At 47.6% G+C, this 15,115-nt stretch overlaps 1 protein-coding gene across 1 annotated transcript in view; it reads left to right on the forward strand.

The window, feature by feature from the left end:
- dnah2 (dynein, axonemal, heavy chain 2) overlaps positions 1-15,115 on the forward strand; it is a 462,789-nt gene that overhangs the window by 151,665 nt on the left and 296,009 nt on the right. The window contains exons 9-12 of the mRNA XM_059975314.1: positions 312-469; positions 3,048-3,135; positions 5,106-5,311; positions 9,906-10,035. Coding sequence (XP_059831297.1) covers positions 312-469; positions 3,048-3,135; positions 5,106-5,311; positions 9,906-10,035 — 582 coding nt within the window. The remainder of the gene's footprint in view (positions 1-311; positions 470-3,047; positions 3,136-5,105; positions 5,312-9,905; positions 10,036-15,115) is intronic.

Genomic DNA, 15,115 nt, shown 5'->3' on the forward strand with positions numbered 1-15,115 from the left:
GACACAATGCAACCAGTCAGAATGCTCTCCATAATACATCTGTAGGAATTTGTTAGTTTTTGATGACATACCGAATCTCCTCAAACTTCTAAAGAAGTAGAGCTGTTGGTGAGCCTTCTTCATAAATGCATAAATTCATATGTTGGGCATGGAGGGTCTCAGCCCAAAGCATTGACTGTTTATTCCCCTCTATAGATGTTACCTGACCTGCTGAATTCCTCTAGCATTTTGTGTGTGTTACTCTGGATTCCCAGCATCTACAGGATATCCTGTGTTTATGTTTTACTCTCCACCTTCTATTCTCTTTGCAGCTGAGTAATGAAATAATTCACTTGTGCTCCAAAGAGATCTCATTGGATAAGATATTTGAGGGCCACACTAAATCAAGCAAGGCTACTCTAAATGACTGCATCGAGTGCTGCCAGGCATGGAAGAGGCACTTTGCCCATGCCTCCTCTGTTCACAGCAGGTGAGTCTGATCAACATCTCCCTCCTTAGAGACTCAGCCCACATCCCCTCACGTAGTCTCACCTGTCATCTGCCAGCTTGTTTTCCTCCCTGTTCCCCCTCTGCCTTTTTATTCTGGCTTCTTCCCTGCCCCCTCCCCAATCTTTCCAGTTCTGATGAAGGGTGTCAGTCCAACCTGCACATACTGGCCTACGGGGTCTACAGAACTTTGAGTAAGGGTGGAATTTTGGCATGGTTTATCAGTCACTATAGGGTGACTGGGGACAGCAAACCATGCGATGCTTGATCTCTCATCTTGAGATGACCAGTGGGTACGTGCACAGCAGTGTGTGTGAATGCAGATCTTCTTGTTTGCATGGCAGATTTGCATTCACTTATATGTCTGCATTTGTGCACACATGCTGCAGTTCTATAAATCTTAAATCTTAGGTTAGAATATTGTATTCAGTTCTGATCACCTCATTATAGGAAAGACATGGAAGCTTTAGAGAGGGTGCAGAGGAGATTTACCAGGAAGCTGCCTGGATTAGAGAGCATGTCTTATGAACAAGAGAAGATCTGCAGATGCTGGAAATCCAAGCAATACATACAAAATGCTGGAGGAACTCAGTAGTCCAGGCAACATCTGTGGATCGGAGTACATTTGACGTTTTGGGCTGAGATCCTTTATCATAGGTAGAGTGAGCTAGGGTTTTTTCCTTTGGAGTGAAGGAGGATGAGAGGTGACTTGATAGTGGTGTACAATATGGTAGGTCAAGTGGACACCCAGAGATTTTTTCCTGACCAGAAAAGGCTAATACCTGGGGTTATAATTTGGAAGGTGATTGAAGAAAAGTATGGGTGGAATATCTGAGGTAAGTTTTTTACACAGAGAATGGTGGGTGCATGGAACACCCTGCCAGGGATGGTGGTAGAGGCAAATAGAAACATTTAAGAAACCCTTAGGCACATAGATGACAGAAAAATGGAGAGTGATATGGGAGGGAAGGGTTAGAATGACCTTGGAGTGTGTTACAGAATTGTGGTCCGAAAGGTCTGTACTGTGCTGTTATGTTCTGTCTGTGTGTCTATGAGTTTGTGTACACATACTCAAGTGCGAATCTGTTGTGATATGAGGCATGGCTATAGGAACCAGGAGACTAAGTTCTAATCCTCTGATGTCAGGCTGTGAAATGGAATTATAACAGTCACACTCTGTGACTTGGCCAGTTTAAACCACAAGGAATACTCCTGGATTATCATGATATTATCTGCCTCCTTTATGAAAGGGTCACTCTCCCTTTTTCCAAGCTTGTTCTATACTCACAGCACACTGCCCGATTCCTGATGACCCAGTTTTTTGACAACCCAGTGTGGGACCTCAGTCTGGCCTTTACCTTGCCCTCTGACCCGTGCATGCCTCCAGTTTATAATGCGTGATTAATTCATTATACCTTGGGAAATGTGCTGTGACATCACACTGCACAGGTATCACTTGCAGTCATGTCTTTGAAGGCCATGATCCAAGAATAAAAGATTTCAAAAATTTGGGTGGGCCATGTTTCTAGTTTGAGTAGTGCATGGCTACACCAGCATGAAATGAGGAAATGCTGCATTCTTGTCCTACAGGACTGTTGCTCGAGGACAATATCCATTGTACCATCTATCTACAGGCCATGACACTCAGGGACTTGGGCTATATTGTAGTTAGTAATTTTTTGTGACTGTATGTTTTCTGCTGTTGTAATTATATGTGCTAGAGAGTGTGTGCTTTGTACTGTGTGTGACTGTTGGTACTATGTTTTGCAGCTTGGCTCCAGAGGAGTGCTGCTTCAGTTGGTTGCATTTATGTGTATGATTGAATAACAATTTAACTTGAACTTGTTTGCTGTCATGGTGAAATGCCATTCAAAGCATCCTGACACCCACTTCACAGACACAGGGCAACGTATTCCTAAATTTCTGTGCTGAAGTGCCCTATTTGATCAGTGATGGATACACCTGAATGCAGTTCTGGTTACTTACCTATGGGAAAGATATCAATAAGATTGAAAGAATACAGAGAGAATATTTACAGAGATGTTGCTGAAACTTGAGGACCTGAGTTATAGGGAAAGATTAGATAGGTTACGACTTTATTCCCTGGAATATAGGAGAATGAGAGGTGATTTGATAGAAATACACATACTCATGAAGGATATATGCAGGGTAATGCAAGCACGCTTTTTCCTTTTAGGTTGGGTGAGACTAGAACTGGAAGTCATAGGTTAAGGGTGAAAGATGAAATATTTAAGAGGAACATGAGGGAGAACTTCACTCAAAAGGTGGTGAGAATGTGGAACGAGCTGCCAGTGGAAGTGGTAGATGCATGTTAAATTTCAACATTTAAGAGAAGTTTGGATAGGTTCATGGATGGGAGCGGTATGGAGGGCTATGGTCCGGGTGCATGTCAGTGTGCTCTAGGCAGAGCAACAGTGCAGCATGGACTAGATGGGCTGAAGGACCTAGTTCCATGTTGTAGTGCTCTATTACTATGACTCTGTAAGTATGAAGACAAAGATTTATGTATGTTTTTTTAAACAAGTGATCTCTATCTACAGGTTCTCAGACGTCCCCTGGGTCCTGGATCACACAAGTATTTTTGCTCAAGTGGATGCCTTCATACAGCGGTGCAGAGATCTGCTGGAGGTATGACTACAGGAAAGGTTTAATACTTGGAGTGAAGTAGAAGAAGCAGTATTGCTGAATGCTGGGAATCGGAAGTAAAATAAATAATGTTGGATGTTGCTCACAAGTTGATAGGGTGATTAAGAAGGTGTGTGGTGTGTTGGCCTTCATTAATTGGAGAACTCAATTTAAGAGCCACAAGGTAATAAGGAAGCTCTAGAACACACTTGTGTTCAGTTCTGATTGCCTCAATAAAGGAAGAATGTGGAAGCTTTAGAGAGAATGCTGAGCAAATTTACCAGGATGCTTGGATTGGAGAGAAGTCTTATGAGGAAAGAGGGGAGAGGCTGAGTGAGCCAGGGCTTTTCTCTTTGGAGTGAAGGAGAATGACTTGATAGAGGTGTACAAGATGATAAAAAGCATAGCATAGTGGATAGCCAGAGACTTTTTCAAAGAGAGTGATAGGTATGTGGAATGGCCTGCTAGGAGTTGTGGTAGAGACAGATATATTAGGGACATTTAATAGACTCTTAGACACATGGATGGTAGGAAAACAGACGGCTTTGCGGGAGGGAAGGGTTAGATTGATCTTAGAGTAGGTTTAAAGGTCGGCACAACACTGTGGGCTGAAGTGCCTGTACTGTGCTGTAGTGTTCTCAGCAAGTCAAGTAGTATCAGTGGGTGGAGAAACAGTTAATGTTCCACAGGTTCCCAGTCTTTGCTGATTTGATCTGATGCAAATTACACTTTTTATTTTATGTACTTATGGCAAATGGAGCGCATCATTAAACTTATCTTTACTCTTTCCTACTGTTGAGACAAACTTTCTGAACTTTTATCTCATTTTTAAATGCCTCCCACTTATCAGATGTTATTTTCCCCTCTGACAGCTGTTTGCAGTCTACTCTCACCACGTCCTGTCTAATACTATGGAATTCCACCTTTTCCCAGTTTAGAACTCTGTCTTAAGGACCGACCGTATTTTTATTGTAACTGCTATGAAGCTTCCTTGTTCTGTATGGACACTGTTCTTAAAAGAGACTCTGCTCTCACTAGCCATCTTCATTCACTAGGTCAAGTGAAGTCTTCTCCCTTGTGGACCAGACACTGCTTAAATAAACCTTGGAATTATTTTATGAATTCAACTCCATCTAAGCTTCTTGTACTAAGTCAATTCCAGTTAATATCGGAAAAGTTAAGGTCCCCCTCTATGACAATTTAGAGTAGTTTTGGGCCTCATAACTAAGAAAGAATGCTCTGACATTGGAGAGGGTCCAGAGGAGCGTCACGAGCATTATCCCAAGAATTCTAATGTCCCTGGGAACATATGGTCCAGGCAATCAGAGCTTTCCCACTGACAGCCCTGAGTTTTAAGAGAGTTGTGTATCAAGGATCAACTTTAATTGCCATGTACATATAGATTTACACGTTTTATGAATTTGCTGTGATGTGTTGGTGCGACATGTAACAAAAAGAAGTAATGTTCAACAATTATAAAGGATAAACAATTATATAAAAGTAAAGTTGTAAGTTAAAGTACAGATATGAATACAATGTGCATAAATACATAAACAGTATTATAAAAATGGTTTAAAGTACTTCTAGTGCAGTGATGGGGATAATAATTAGAGGGGGTGGGGTGACTAGAATGGTTGATCAGATTAACTGCCTGGGGGGAAGAAACTTTGAAGATGGGATAAAGTTTTTGTTTTAGTAACCCTATTGTGCTTCCTAGCTTTTGGAAAAGGTAGTGTCTGCATTTCCTGCCTGCTTCTTTGTTCCGGACATGTCCCAGTTGTGCTGTGATGGCAGACTGCAACCTTTGCTGCTGAACCGTTTGCTGTGATTTTCCCATACTGTTAGGGAATGCTACACAAAACTAGACAGTAATGGCCGATGTGATGTGGTGTATGGCAAATCAATTATTGGAAACCTGGATTGGTCAGTGCCTGGTTTGAAAATGTCACTGTATTCTCTCCCCACCTGCTCAGGTCTGTGACTGCCAGGAGCTCTTTGCCCGCTGGAGCGAAGGGGAACAGACACCCCTTCCGTGTTTTGGAGGACATCGTGGCCCTGAGATAACACGGGGTCTACTGGAGATTGAAGCCACGTTCAACAAGATCCTACAAATATTGAAAAACTCCCAGACTGAGATCTTGGATGTGAAGAACACCTATTGGCATGATGACTACAGCAGGTCAGAGCCATTGCACTAATAAGATTGCTTTGAGAGCAGGTTACCTAGACTCAAAGCTACTGCCAACATCAGGCAGAGTGTGGTGCCAGCTATTCTCTGTTCACCACGATGATGCCAATCTTTTCTTTGATAACGCCCTGCCATTTATCCTGTATGCACAGTCCTAGTGAGTGCTGAGGAGCAAAGTCATTGTGGGTGAAGGGGCCAAATGTCCTGAGAATGCTACATCTTTGGAGGGGCGGTACTGAGGGTGGGTCACTCTGTGGGAGGGGCGGTGCTGAGGGAGGGTCACGCTGTGGGTGGAGCAGTACTGAGGGAGGGTCACACTGTGGGAGGGGTTGGTACTGAGGGAGGGTCACACTGAGGGAGGGGCGGTACTGAGGGAGGGTCACACTGTGGGAGGGGCGGTACTGAGGGAGGGTCACACTGTGGGAGGGGTTGGTACTGAGGGAGAGTCACACTGTGGGTGGAGCAGTACTGAGGGAGGGTCACACTGTGGGAGGGGTGGTATTGAGGGAAGGTCACACTGTGGGAGGGGTGATAGTAAGGGAGGGTCACACTGTGGGAGGGGTGGTATTGAGGGAAGGTCACACTGGGAAGGGTGATACTGAGGGAGGGTCACAGTGTGGGAGGGGTGGTACTGAGGGAGGGTCACACTGTGGGAGGGGTGATACTGAGGGAGGGTCACACTGTGGGAGGGATGATACTGAGGGAGGGTCACAGTGTGGGAGGGGTGATACTGCGGGAGGGTCACTCTATGGGAGGGGTCGTACTGAGTGAGGGTCACTGTGAGAGGGGCGGTACTGAGGGAGGGTCACAGTGTGGGTGATACTGAGGGAGGGTCACACTGTGGGAGGTGTGATACTGAGGGAGCGTCACAGTGTGGGAGGAACTGTACTGAGGAAGGGTCACACTGTGGGAGGGGTGATACTGGGGGAGGGTCACAGTGTGGGAGGGGTGATACTGAGGGAGGGTCACAGTGTGAGAGGGGTGATACTGAGGGAGGGTCACTGTGGGATGGACTGTACTGAGGGAGGGTCACACTGTGGGAGGGGTGATACAGGGAGGGTCTGTGGGAGGGTCACACTGGGAGGGGTGGTACTGAGGGAGGGTCACTGTGGGAGGGGTGATACTGAGGGAGGGTCACACTGTGGGAGGGGTGATACTGAGGGAGTGTCACACTGTGGGAGGGACTGTACTGAGGGAGGGTCACAGTGTGGGAGGGGTGATACTGAGGGAGGGTCACACTGTGGGAGGGGTGATACTCAGGGAGGGTCACAGTGTGGGTGATACTGAGGGAGGGTCACACTGTGGGAGGTGTGATACTGAGGGAGGGTCACAGTGTGGGAGGAACTGTACTGAGGAAGGGTCACACTGTGGGAGGGGTGATACTGGGGGAGGGTCACAGTGTGGGAGGGGTGATACTGAGGGAGGGTCACAGTGTGGGAGGAACTGTACTGAGGAAGGGTCACACTGTGGGAGGGGTGATACTGGGGGAGGGTCACAGTGTGGGAGGGGTGATACTGAGGGAGGGTCACAGTGTGGGAGGGGTGATACTGAGGGAGGGTCACACTGTGGGAGGGGTGGTACCGAGGGAGGGTCACAGTGTGGGTGATACTGAGGGAGGGTCACACTGTGGGAGGTGTGATACTGAGGGAGGGTCACAGTGTGGGAGGAACTGTACTGAGGAAGGGTCACACTGTGGGAGGGGTGATACTGGGGGAGGGTCACAGTGTGGGAGGGGTGATACTGAGGGAGGGTCACAGTGTGGGAGGAACTGTACTGAGGAAGGGTCACACTGTGGGAGGGGTGATACTGGGGGAGGGTCACAGTGTGGGAGGGGTGATACTGAGGGAGGGTCACAGTGTGGGTGATACTGAGGGAGGGTCACACTGTGGGAGGTGTGATACTGAGGGAGGGTCACAGTGTGGGAGGAACTGTACTGAGGAAGGGTCACACTGTGGGAGGGGTGATACTGGGGGAGGGTCACAGTGTGGGAGGGGTGATACTGAGGGAGGGTCACAGTGTGGGAGGAACTGTACTGAGGAAGGGTCACACTGTGGGAGGGGTGATACTGGGGGAGGGTCACAGTGTGGGAGGGGTGATACTGAGGGAGGGTCACAGTGTGGGAGGGGTGATACTGAGGGAGGGTCACACTGTGGGAGGGGTGGTACCGAGGGAGGGTCACAGTGTGGGTGATACTGAGGGAGGGTCACACTGTGGGAGGTGTGATACTGAGGGAGGGTCACAGTGTGGGAGGAACTGTACTGAGGAAGGGTCACACTGTGGGAGGGGTGATACTGGGGGAGGGTCACAGTGTGGGAGGGGTGATACTGAGGGAGGGTCACAGTGTGGGAGGAACTGTACTGAGGAAGGGTCACACTGTGGGAGGGGTGATACTGGGGGAGGGTCACAGTGTGGGAGGGGTGATACTGAGGGAGGGTCACAGTGTGGGAGGGGTGATACTGAGGGAGGGTCACTGTGGGATGGACTGTACTGAAGGAGGGTCACACTGTGGGAGGGGTGATACAGGGAGGGTCTGTGGAAGGGTCACACTGGGAGGGGTGGTACTGAGGGAGGGTCACACTGTGGGAGGGGTGGTACTGAGGGAGGGTCACTGTGGGAGGGGTGATACTGAGGGAGGGTCACTGTGGGAGGGGTTGGTACTGAGGGAGGGTCACAGTGTGGGAGGGGTGATACTGAGGGAGGGTCACACTGTGGGAGGGGTGATACTGAGGGAGTGTCACACTGTGGGAGGGACTGTACTGAGGGAGGGTCACAGTGTGGGAGGGGTGATACTGAGGGAGGGTCACACTGTGGGAGGGGTGATAGGGAGGGTCACACTGTGGGAGGGACTACTGAGGGAGGGTCACACTGTGGGGGGGTGATACTGAGGGAGGGTCACAGTGTGGGAGGTGTGATACTGAGGGAGGGTCACAGTGTGGGGGGGTGGTACTGAGGGAGGGTCACAATGTGGGAGGGGTGATACTGAGGGAGGGTCACACTGTGGGAGGGGAGATACTGAGGGAGGGTCACACTGTGGGAGGGGTGATACTGAGGGAGGGTCACACTGTGGGAGGGACTACTGAGGGAGGGTCACAGTGTGGGGGGGGTGGTACTGAGGGAGGGTCACAGTGTGGGAGGGGTGATACTGAGGGAGGGTCACACTGTGGGAGGGGTGATACTGAGGGAGGGTCACACTGTGGGAGGGACTACTGAGGGAGGGTCACACTGTGGGGGGTGATACTGAGGGAGGGTCACAGTGGGAGGGGTGGTACTGAGGGAGGGTCACTGTGGGAGGGGTGGTACTGAGGGAGGGTCACAGTGTGGGAGGGGTGATACTGAGGGATGGTCACACTGTGGGATGGACAATATTGAGCGAGAGTCACACTGTGTGAAGGTGTATTGAGGGTGTGCTGCACGATTGATTATGCCAGAGGTAACATCTTTTGGCTGAGGCATGAAACTGTGGCCCCAAAGTATCTTTCTAGGTAACCATGAAGATTCCATGGTACTGCTGAAACAGTAGTTCAAATCGTCTTAATTTCTCGAGGGGTTGGTGATATTTGTACTCTTAATTGACATTACTGGAAAAAAGGAACCCACAGGCATTTGTGGGATTGCCTTGCTCAATTTAGTAGTTAAATTCCCTATTCTGCCTCTGTGATGAAACTCCAAACACCTGCTGTCCTTTCTTGTTGTCACAAGACCCTTGCTCTCCCTGCTGACACCTTCAGGGAAGTGTTGAGGAAGCCTTGACCACAGCTCAATCCTTCGGTCACCCCTGTGCTGCATATATTGCTGTATTCCATTCTGAGCCAGAGTCATGTTTCTACCTTGGTCTCGGTGATCATTGCCCTCTGTTCTGTCCCACTCCCTTGGTTTTCATCCCTGCGGCCCTGTTACCCATCTCTTTTCCCTCCGTCCCTCTCACAGCTTTCCTCCCACCTCCTTCTCTTTTTCCCAGGGTCTACTGTCCTCTCCTGTCCAAGTTCTCCTTCTTCAATTCTTCACCTCTCCCAGCCATCACCTCCCAGCTTCTAACATCATTCCCTTTGTAGGAACAACACCTCATATCCCATCTGGGCAGCCTCCAAACTGATGGCATGCATATTAATTCATCCAACCTCTGGTAATTTCTCTCCTGCCTCCTTTTCTCTTTTTCTATTCCCCATTCTGGCTCCCAGTTCACCCCTTCATTTCTCCTCACATGCCCATCACCAGCCTCTGGCGCCCCTCCTTTTTCCCTTTCTTTCAGGGTCCACAGTCCTGTCTATTAGATTCCATCTTCAGCCTATTACCTCTTCTATCTGGCACTTCCCAGCTTCTCACTTCATCCACAACCCTTCAACCACTCATTTGGTCTCGCACATCACCCAACAGCTCGTGCTAGCCCTATCCCCATCCATCCTTTAATTCTGCCTTCTGTTCTCTTTCTTTCCAGTTCTGATGAAATGTCGACTGCTTATTCCCCTCCGTAAGTGCTGCCTGACCTGCTGAGTTCTGCCACCATTTCGTGTGTATGTTGCTTCAGGTATCCAGCACTTCCAGAATCTCTTGGTCGGTGATTTACCGATTGTTTGTGTGCATTCAGGTTCCGCTCCGGTATTAAGGACCTGGAAGTGATGATGCAGAACCTGATTTCATCAGCGTTTGAAACTGTCATCACAGTGCAACATGGCGTGGAGCTCCTGGAAGTGTTCCACCATCTCTCCTCTCGAGAGGTATGTACAATGTTAGGGCTAGCTGTGGACTGACAAACAAACTTTCTTTCTGTAGCGATGGTTTTTGGGCCAGAGAAGGGAGCTAGGGGTCAGGTTAGGGACAAGGATGAAAGGGAGTTAGAGGCCAGTTCCAAGCCTAGGCTACCGCTTGACATTTAAGGCCAGCAATGTGGACATGTGATGAAGGATATGGTCAGATGTCAGAGCAGCAGACCAGTGAGAAAAGGACAGGTTGCCTTCCCCACCCCGGGTCAGCAAGTCAATGGCGGGTTCTGGGATCAGAGTTCCCGTGGGCAGGAGGCACAAGGGTTGGTGACCCTTAATCTGTGAGAGCAGAGTTCAAGGTCTAGTATTCAGGATTCCTTCATTGGCAAGTCCATGTGGAGGTCTGGAGTTTGGGGTCCTCGATCGTCGTCTTTGATGGGTCCTAAGGTCAGTATTGTAGATTGAAGCCCGAAGGCTGATTGGAAGTCCAGAAATCGAGGCCCAAAAGCCGCAATCCTGAGTCTGTGAGTCAGCTGGAGAAGACGAAGGCTCTGTGGATGGCAGTGCACATAGTTGTAGTGACCACTCTAACTTCAATCATCAGTGGAATTTATTTATTTAGAGATACAGTGCAGGACAGACTGCCCAGTAACCACCTATTGTCCTAACCTAATCACGGGACAATTTACAATGACCTTTTAACCTATTGACCGGTACGTCTTTGTACATTTGTGGAGGAAACTGGAGTGGGGAAGTCAATGAGCTCTCAGGAAAGGTGTGCAAACTTACAGATGGTGTTAGAATTGAACTCTGAGCTATAATAGTTAACTGCTACGCTATCGTGACACCCATATTTCTAAATTTCTTGCCTTATTCATCTCTTCTATGATCAAAAAACACCGCTGATCATAAGAGAGCACTAACTTGAAAGCAAGCATAATCATGAAGGTTCTTTGCAGATACAGACTAACGTGTGGAGTGGGTCCTTGGTCAATGTCACAGTCTACTACAGCTACTTGAGGATGCAGCACATAGTGCGATAAGCACACTGGTACTCAAGTGAGATTTTAAGTGGATCCCTGCAAGCCCATTGCTCCCAACGATTCTACTCACTGATGTTCAGTTGCTAGAAAATAAGTTGGATTACCTGTTTCTGCGTCAGAACCAGTGGGAGATGAGCGACTACTGCACACTTGTCCTGACAAACATGTTGCTCCAGGTCACAACTCCAGACTCAGCCATCTAGTCAGGGGGCCTAATCTCTTTTCGGGTGGACAGAAGTGCTGCAACCTCTGGCAGCACTTGTGGTGGATGTCTGTGTGTCTATGTCATTAAGAACTGGCAGATAGAGATTGACTCAGATAAGTACAAGGTGAAGTATTTTAGTAAGTTAAACCAATGAAGGATTTGTACAGTAAATGGTAAGTCCTCCAGAATGTTGTAGAACAGCAAGACTCAAGAATGTAAGTAAATAATCCCCTGAATGTTGAGATACAGGTAGACAAATTCTTAGCAGGCATTTGTTACACTCAACAACACGCACAAAATGCTGGTGGAACACAGCAGGCTCGGCAGCATCTATAGGGAGAAGCGCTGTCGACGTTTCGGGCCGAGACCCTTTGTCAGGACACTCGCCTTTATTGGTCACAGCACTGAGTACAGGAATTAGGTTGTAAGTATAGAGTTATGCAAGACGCTGGTGAGATCACAGTATTGTGTGTTGTTCTGATCACACAGATATAAGAAGGAGCTCATTAATCTGGAAAGGACACAGGAAAATTTCACAAGGTTGTTTTGGCACTGGAGAGAGTGAGTTATAAGGAAAGATTGGATACACTGAGACCATTTTCCCTGCAGCATTTGTGGCTGATGGTTGGCCTTGTATAAAACCATTAGTGGTACAGATCCTTTGGGCTATGATGTTGTACCAACCTTTTGACCTACTCTAAGCTCAGCCTAACCCTTCTCTCCTACATATCCCTCCATTTTTCTATCATCCATGTATTTAGAAACATAGAAAACCTACAGCACAATACAAGCCTTTTGGCCCACAAAGTTGTGCTGAACATTTCCCTACCTTAGAAATTACTAGTCTTACCCATAGCCCTTTATTTTACTAAGCCCCATGTACCTATCTAAAAGCCTCTTAAAAGACACTATTATATCCGCCTCCACCACTGTTGCCAGCAGCCCATTCCACACAGTCACCACTCTCTGAGTAAAAACTTAGCCCTGACATCTCCTCTGTACCTACTCCCCAGCACCTTAAACCTGTGTCCTCTTCTGGCAAACATTTCAACCCTGGGATAAAGCCTCTGACTATCCACACGATCAATGCCTCTCATCATCTTATACACCTCTATCAGGTCACCTCTCATCCCCCTTCGCTCCAAGGAGAAAAGGCTGAGTTCACTCAACCTATTCTCATAAGGCATGCTGCTCCTAAATTCAATCCCACAGTTGATTAGGGCCAATACACCATATGCCTTCTTAACCACAGAGTCAAGCTGCGCAGCTGCTTTGAGTGTCCTATGGACTCTCACCTCAAGATCCCTCTGATTCTCCACACTGCCAAGAGTCTTACCATTAATACTATATTCTGCCATCATATTTGACCTACCAAAATGAGCCACTTAATACTTACCTGAGTTGAACTAAAAGTTCATCTCAGTTTATCTAAGAGTTTCTTAAATGTGCCTAATTTGTCTGCCTCAACCTCTGCTCCAGGCACTCTGCACTCCACACACTCACCACTAATCTGTGTTTATAAACTTACCTCTGAAGTACTTTGCTCCAGACAACTTAAAATTATGCTCCCTTACATTAGCCATTTCCACCCTTGTCCACTCAACCTATGCCTCTTATAATTTTCTCGTTTCTTATATGAGAAGGGGAACTTTTAAATCATATCTGAAGAAAAACTTCTCCACACAGAGGGTGGTGGTATGTAAAACTAGCTATCATAGGAAGTGGTAGAGGCTGGCACTTTTACATTTATTTATCTAGAGATACGCTGTGGAAAGGCCCTTCCAGCCCTTTGAGCCATGCCGCCTAACAAATCAAATCAAATCAAATCAAATTCAAGTTTAATTATCATTCAGCCATACATGAATGCAGCTGAATGAAACAGAGTTCCTCCGGGCCAAGGCACAAAACATTCATAGCACATTCAAAATTACGAGCAAAAAACAGTTGCACAAAAGAAACATACATATATATATAGCCCAAGTCCCTGAGCGACATGCCCAACAAATCCATGGTGCAGTTCCTGGCAGTGCGCAGACGCACACAATCCAGCCTGTCATTCCACCAGTCGAACAACAGAGGGCAGCACCAACAGGCAAGGCTGGACCCAACCCAGCATGGATGCCATGCTACATCACCTTCGGCATCTCCTTTCCTGGATTGCAGGAGTAGGCAAGCCTGCGGCTTGAAGCCTATTCCTCGCTACAACTGAGGCCACACAGCTCCCTATGTCTGTTGTCCCACCAAATAATGGAAACAGGCCAGTGGCATCTTACATTATCAATGTCCATGAGAACTGTCTGAGACAATCACCCATGGTTACACTGCATGCCATCTCTGCGCGTGAACTCTGATGCCTTCCTGTAGCAGGCAGCAACATGGTCTGCATCCAGTCCAGCACCTCTGCCAATGAGCAGTTCACTGACCTGCAGTACTCAAAGTCTTGAAGTCCATCAATGTCTTGCTATCATAAAAAACATGTTTGGTTGGCCCCTGAGAGACCAGTGTGCCTAAACACGCCGCCATCTTACCAGACATCCCCACAGGTTCACAACCCTGATTTAACCCTAACCTAATCATGAGACAATTTACAATGACCAATTAACCTGCCTGGTACCTCTTTGGTCTGTAGGAGGTAATTGGAGCATATGGAGAAAACCCATGTATTCCATGCAAAGGACATACTGAGACAAAGGATGCAGGATTAAACCCCAAAATCCAATGCCCCTTCTGAATTAGTTTCACACTAATTACTATGCCACAGTGGTGACAAGTTACTGGATAGGAAAGGTTTGGGGAAATATGGGCCAAACTTGGGTAAATCAGGCAATTCAGGAAAGCACTGATGAGCCAGGCCAAAGGGCCTGTATCTTCTATAAATCTGTGACTCTTTACAATGATCAATGAAAGAGTTGACGAGAGAAAATCTGCACATGCAGGAATCTGAGCAGCACACACAAAATGCTGGAGGAACTGAGCAGGCCGGGCAGCAACTATGGAGAAAAGTACAGTCGACATACAAAGGGTTTCACCCCAAAACAGTGACTACTTTTTTCTATTGATGCTGCCTGGCCTGCTCAGTTCCTCCAGTATTTTGTGTGTGTTACAATGAAAGCGCTGATTTTATATAGGGGCATTATCAAATTTCTCGTCAAACTGGTTTGTATGGGCACCTTAATTTGATTGGAGATGTATGCCAGTCTTGGACACATTTTCTAATGTAATTTTGTTACAATAATATTTTAATTTGATCTGTCTCTTGTTGAAAGAAGAAAGAAAATAACATTCACACAACAGTTTGTACATCTTAGTGGGGAAGGGGATGGGAAAGGAGTTTCTTCAGCTGTTATGTTTTGGTCTGTTGCTGCTGTTTGTGTTGTTCTGCCAGACGCTGTGGACATGCTATGTTGATACTGGAATGTGTGCCAACACTTGTGGGCTGCCCCCAGAACATCCGTGGTTAATGCAAATGGCACGTTTCACTGAATGCTTTGAAGTACAGTACTGTGCAAAATTCTTAGGCACATATGTATAGCTAGAGTGCCTAAGACTTTTGCATGGTGCTGTGTTTGTCAATGTGGAGTTTGTAAATTTGGTGGGAATTTGGTTGGGAATGGCAAGGGTGGAGCTGTGCAGGAGGGGTGTGGGACAGCTGGCAGAGAGGAATGCCAGAGATGGGGGATGGTGCTGGTGCGTATGCACACGCACACACCGTGCACACACATGCACAACGCACTCACACCCCCCCCCCCACACACACACACCCACACACCCACACACACACCCCCACACACACACACCACAACACCCCACACACACATACACACACACCCCCCACACACACACCACC

Source organism: Hypanus sabinus, chromosome 7 (assembly GCF_030144855.1).
Source record: "Hypanus sabinus isolate sHypSab1 chromosome 7, sHypSab1.hap1, whole genome shotgun sequence".
Classification (NCBI taxonomy): Eukaryota; Metazoa; Chordata; class Chondrichthyes; order Myliobatiformes; family Dasyatidae; genus Hypanus; species Hypanus sabinus.